The 6,526-nt window shown below is 35.8% G+C and overlaps 1 protein-coding gene across 1 annotated transcript; it reads right to left on the bottom strand.

Moving 5' to 3' along the window:
• Positions 1-2,331: 2,331 nt before the first annotated feature.
• Positions 2,332-5,759, bottom strand: LOC106759441 (pentatricopeptide repeat-containing protein At1g18900). Its single transcript, XM_014642616.2, has 2 exons — positions 5,607-5,759; positions 2,332-5,160 (listed from the first exon to the last, which is right to left on the bottom strand). The coding sequence occupies exons 1-2, from the start codon at positions 5,610-5,612 to the stop codon at positions 2,521-2,523; spliced, it is 2,646 nt and encodes an 881-aa protein (XP_014498102.1). The 5' UTR covers positions 5,613-5,759; the 3' UTR covers positions 2,332-2,520.
• Positions 5,760-6,526: the final 767 nt, after the last annotated feature.

Genomic DNA, 6,526 nt, shown 5'->3' with positions numbered 1-6,526 from the left:
CACACTTGGGGGTAGTGCGATTACATGGAGATCAGCCATGCAAACTATTATTGCAAGATCAACAATGGAATCTGAGTTTGTTACTCTTGAGATGGCTGTAATAAGGCTGAGTGGTTGAAAAACTTCTTAGCGAACATTCCACTAGGAATGAAACCAATCTCATTGGTATCAATACATTGTGATTGCCAATCGGCAATAGCTATAGCTAAAAACAAGAATTACAATGGAAAGAATAGACATATACAATTGAGACATAATTTTGTCAAACAACTGCTAAATAGTGGAACTATTTCCATTGATTATGTGAAGTCAGAACGGAACATAGCAAATCCTCTAACAAAACCCCTGGGAAGACAAATGATATTAGAAACATCGAGGGGAATGAGACTTAAGCAAGCCACTTGCAAACAAACAAGTGATGGTAACCCAACCTTTGTGATTGGAGATCTCATGAATAAGGTTCATATGGGTAAAAATAAGTCACTTGTTAGTTCTGATAACACTAAATTGATTTTAATCAATTATGTCCCTTCCTACGGTGTGCGTGAAAATGTTAGAGACTGCATTATTGAGAGGTTAAACTTTGTCATTAAAATTCTATATGATGAAAGAATTTTGGCTTAAATAAAGTTTTTAATGATTTTCATATCCCTTATGGGTAGTGTATGATTTGCAGCATACACTTGATGAAATCACCTATATGAGTGTCGAGTGGAGCCGCTTGCATGAGATCGTGGCATGATCTCTAGAGCACTCATGAATATCGGGCACACACATGACCTAGTAAGCGCAACACAGCAATAACAACAAGGATTGTGGGGGTGTATTGTGATTGATAAACCTCTAACACATATCAAATGTCTTTGGTTCATATAGCTTGTTATACCAACTACATTATGTCTTAAGTATCTCAATCTAAGATATGTTCATATAGCTTGTTATACCAGTTTTGATGCATTATGTCTTACGAGACCCAGAATAAAAGTTTTTTATCTTTCTTTAGTGTTTGAACTATTTGAGTCAAAGACTTTTTCTTTCAACTTATTTTGCAATATGTGGGGGATTGTTATATTATATTAATATTATAATATTGCAAAAATTTTATTAATGGGCAACGGAAAAAAAAAATTGAGCAATGTTCAATTCCTTTAAAGTGTTGCAACGTTAAAAAGAAAAATTTATTGATTTTTATTTTCTTTTAATGATTTTGTTATACCCTAACTCTATAAATAGAGAGCTTTTCCTCCATTTCAAGACACACCAAAAGTCAATCTTTCTTATTTTCCTCTTCTTTCAGTTTCATCCTCTTTTCCTCTTCTAAAAGTATTTTGGGTTATTTTTATACTCTGTTTAGAGTTCCTTTCTAGTTCTAAGATCCTTATAAATTTTGAGAAATTCATGTTATATCCGGAAGACTTGCGCAACACAAAGTCCTTAAAGACAGTAAAACTACATCCCTCGGTAAATACTGTTTTGTCAGTTTTTTTTTTACAACATAAGTTTGTTCAAACAAACAATTTCAAATGTTATTTCACATAATTTTTCTAAATTTTTATTTTAGTTTTTTGCATAAAATTATTTTAACTTAAGCTTTTTTTTTCTTTTTAATTTTATAAATTAGTAAATTTGTGGAAAGAAACCTTTAATTTAAGAGAAAAACCAGTTACGGTTAGATCCAGAAAATAGTAAGTATACAAAGTGATGAAAATCAAATATATTACTATCATATAACAGTAAAAAGAAGTCATTTAGATCATAAAAAAATAGAATTTATATAAAGCATGAAATATTAAGAAACAAATTTCACTTTTTTTTCTCTTGTAATTGCATTTCATCGTTTTTTTTTTCACTTTTTGTTTTCCATTTCTTTAATCCTATATTTTTTTTTCATGCATTTTTTTCTCCTTTTCTTTGATATTTCATTTTCTAAGGGATTTTACAGCAATTACAGCAATTATACATTAAGGGAAATTCAATGATTATAAATGTTGCTGACAAACAATGATATATGGAAGAACAAAGATGGGGAATCTTGATTCTAAAGTGGTTATAATGCAAGAAGACGAGGAAAAATATAAGTATTACTTTATTTATTACATATAGAATTCAAGAAAACATTGAACATATCTCTCTTAACCATATAAATCACATGTCCTCAATACTATTCGAGAAGTTCATGTACCCTAAAAGGCTTACATACTTCTTTAACATTTTTCTATTCTTTATGAAATTTAATCTCTATTTGTTTTAATATTATTTTCGGTTTGAATTTAAAGCAAATGCAATGAGATCTTAAATAAGTGATTAAAAAGAAAATGAAGGATACCGGAGTGAAGATTTCTAACAAGCATTCAGTTTATCATTTTCAAACATAAAAATTTGATAACTTGGATAAGTGCAAACTGACCAGGTACAATTACATACATACAATGTCAGCACCGTAAAAAACCCACTTCATTTCCCTCAGCAAAATTGTCTAAAGCTGAAGTGGAAACGATTCTACAATTCTACAATTACCAACTACAGTAAATGCATTCGTTCCACATAAGAGTGGTGCAACCATTGACTAAGAGGCTCCCCACATCCTACAAAACAGCCTGAATTTCCATTTTCAGTGAAAAATGGGAAACTGAACAGATGCAGCAGTTCATGCACTGTCTGTCTCACAAGAGAAGAACCTGTCACCCTACTCCTTCGACCCCATCCAGTGATGATATCTATCCGGTTAGGGCCAACCCCAGATGTCAGCATTTGTCGACGAAACCAAGCAAGAGTCCTAGACAATGCTGTTACAGCAGTTCCATCAGACATGACATGAAGATTTATAAGCCAATAACAAGAGCTTTTCTCCTTGACAGCGTCAGGGTACACATTTTTTTGTGCAGCCACCTCCCACACTGAACCAGCCTCCTCCTTTAGCCCAGATTTATGAAGAAAGTCCACAACTGCATCTACAAGCCCTCTTTTGCCTTCTCTATCCTCAGAATGCATAAGGTCTAAGAATCTGCTCACATGATCCCGCACGTTTTGACCATCAGGTCCAGCTGCTGGCATGGACTGTAAAAATGCATGTGCTGGATGGCCAGTGACTGCCATAAGCTCACGACAAAAACACATATCATACGACGATTGTGCATCCGTACAACAACTGAGAAGCAGGGTGTAAGTCTGCAAAGAGGGGTTTAAGCCCAGACCCACCATGTTTTGGAGAAGATTATATGCATCTGGCAATCGATGCACCCTTAGGAATGCACTGAGAAGTGAATTGCAAGTTGGTACATTTGGAAGCAAACCTGCTCTCAGCATTGCCTGATACCATTCCCAAGCCTTCTCAACATTACCAGCCTTTCCCCACAGGTCTATCAGAAGACCATACACGGGTTCATCAGGAACCCAATTGTTCTGTTTCATCTCAAAGAAAACTGCTTCTGCCTCCTCAAGATACCCACAGTGACCAAGTACCTCCATTACAATGCTGTAAGTAACTTTGTCAGGTTTAAATCCAGCATTCTGCATGTCACGGTATAGTTTCAATGCTATCTGATAGTTCCTTGCTTTAGCTTGTAAAGCAATCAAGATATTGTATGTGACAATATTAGGAACACAACCCTGATCAACCATTTCACAAAATAGCCTATGGGCAGCAGATAAGTTACCAGATTTTCCAAGGCAGTTGATCATGACACTGTATGTAAATGTGTCAGGGGAAAGGCCTACTTCTTGCATTTTTTCATACATAGACATAGCCACATCAAGAAATCCAGCTTTTGCATGGATATCTATGAGGGTGCAATAAGTAACACGATCTGGTTCACATCCCATCTCCTGCATTTGGTTGAACACATTCAGTGCCTCCCTTAGGTAATTTGCACGGCCATAGCTGTGAATTAGACGATTGTATGTAACAACATTAGGCTGGCATCCATCTTCGACCATCTGTTCGAGCAATTTGTTTATAGCACCAAACTCTCTTGCACGGCCCAGGATACCAACCATGGTGGTGTAACTATGCCCATCATGCCAGAAGCCTGGTTGTCGCTTTAGCCAGTAAAAGAAGCTAAGAGCAACAGAATGGTCTTGAAGTTGCTTTAGGATCTGGTTAGCTTGGTATGCATCAATTGAAAAATTAAGGTTATAAAGAGCCTTCTCCGTAGCAGGACCCCACTTTAACTGTCTCAGTATATCTTTAACCATATCCACAACATGCCCTGAATTAGTAAAATGCCTGTTTGATGGAGCAATTCCTGCTGGCATATTAACATTCCTTGTGTACTTACTGAAACTTTCTTTGAATGGCCCTGCAATCTGTGGATTTGAATTTGGCATATTAGAACCAAAATTTGTCACAAAGCGGTTTGGCCGAGTTCTTGTTCTCTGTGGCAAGGCTCTGCGGTCATGGCTATTTACTGGAATACTGGGAGCTGCCCCTGACTTGTCTGTCCCTGGAGAAGCAACAGGCTTAAAGCCTTTAGCAACATTTGATTTATCACCTTTTCCCTTAGCCCCATGATGATTATTTGCATGTTTTGATGGCCCCGGATGAGTAGAAACGGGGGGTTTGGAATGAACGCCAGAAAAGCTCTCCTTTCTAATTTGCTGCACATTGGAAGATCTAATGCTGGGTAAGGCTCTAGCAGGATCAACCATATAATTCTTAGGGTAGTTTAGTATTCCCATGCCATCAGACAAAGGAAACTTATAATTAACTACATCAGAAATAAAATTAACAGCAGCAATACCGGCCCTGTAAAACTGGTCAGCATTAAGAGAAGACGAATGAGTAACATGGTCCTGAACACCATCAACACCACAAGCGTATCCCACAGTATCTGGTCTACTTGGTGCATACGAAGTAGACCGAATTTGTTGTACACAACCAGATTGACCAACATCCCCAGTCTTGAGGGAAGCAGAACCACTTGCCAAGCTTCCCGAGACCAGCGTTCCTACAACTTGAGATGTGGTTTTGGATACTAAGGAGGAAGGTTTCTGAACAAGCAAATCTTCACTAGTTTTTCTCTGCTGTCTTCTTGACACACATGTTTCATCCTCAGGGCAAGTGCAGGAGTTGCCATCAGCCGCATTACATCGCGAACCCCCAAGAAAAAAACTCCTAGCATTACTGGAAAGGGTACTGATCTGCTTTGCTCTTAACATATTCTGTGAACAAAATTCAACATCTCATAATAACAAAACCCAAAAGAAAAATGAAAGTAGCATCACATGGCAGTAAACGAACAGAATACAAACCACGGCAAAATGGGAAATGCAGGTATCATAGCACCAACTATAAGAACACACACCTAATTATCATTGTTATAATAATAAACAACGTCCAATTAAAAAAAAAAATAGCATAATCAAAGCAGGCATTTTGAGAGAAGAAAACGTTGCGGCAATTCCATTTCACCCAGAAAGACACTAACGAGGGAGAAAGGCAAGCATAGTCGTTAGAGTTTTAAAGCAATTGAAAGGAAAAGGGTGTAATTTAGAAAATCGAAAAGATGAAACGTGCGATGATTGATTCCGAAAGAAGAAAGACATAGAGAATGGTAGATTGTAGAGATTAATGAAAATTGAGAGACGTTGAGGGAGTGAAGAGATACCTGCATGGTTGAATGGTGCTATGGAAGCATAGAAGGGCTGAGAAAGTGAAGAGAGGGGTGGCGGCTGGTCAGGTTTGTGTTGTGTTGTGTGTGGCGTTGTAGACTTTTCCAAACAACTTGGGGCAGAAGCTAATGTATCAATGAGCTGAGGTGTGCCCTGATCTCACGCACCCCACCCGGTTCAACCGGTGCTCGGTAATACATATTTTTATATTTTTTATATATATTCCAGTCCAATTTAAGGGAGATTAGTGATTTTTTCTTTCTGTTTTATTACTATTTTATGTATAATTTTGTATGAAGGTATGAGATCATATTTATTTACAATGTTTTTAATATATTTTAATATTATTTCATGCTTTCTTAAAATTTCATTTCCTTTTTTATTTTATTTTTTATTTTTGTGTTTTTAAGTGAAGACGAGTGTGCCTTGCCGCCCACGCTCATTTGTGATCCACACGAAGAACACGTAGCTTATTCGTTAGTCTTTCGAATTAGCCAAGGAACACATTGAATAAATTAGCAAAGGATCTAAGTATTTGAAACAAGGAAAAATATTAAAATGGTCCAATTTTATTTTCAATTTTTAATTTTAAAAATGAAAAGTTTGTGTTAATTTGGTACAATTTTATTATGAAAAAAATAGTGACCAACTTAATATGATATGAAATTATGTTTAGATTTATCTAATGTATTTTATTTTACTCATTTAATAAATGTATTTCTAGACTTGTCTATTAATTTTTATTATACTCGTTTAATCAACATATGGAATAATTTGTCTAATATTTTTTATTATTCTAGTCTAATTATTGTATGGACAATATCATCTAATGTGTATTATTAGACTCGTGTATTTTTTTTCTATATTCGTCTTATCAATATATGAAAAAACATATTTAACATATATTGCTAGACTC

The sequence above is a fragment of the Vigna radiata genome, chromosome 4 (assembly GCF_000741045.1).
Source record: "Vigna radiata var. radiata cultivar VC1973A chromosome 4, Vradiata_ver6, whole genome shotgun sequence".
Taxonomy (NCBI): Eukaryota; Viridiplantae; Streptophyta; class Magnoliopsida; order Fabales; family Fabaceae; genus Vigna; species Vigna radiata.
The sequence above is the reverse complement of the archived record's forward strand: the minus strand, read 5'-3'. Positions and strand labels throughout refer to the sequence as shown.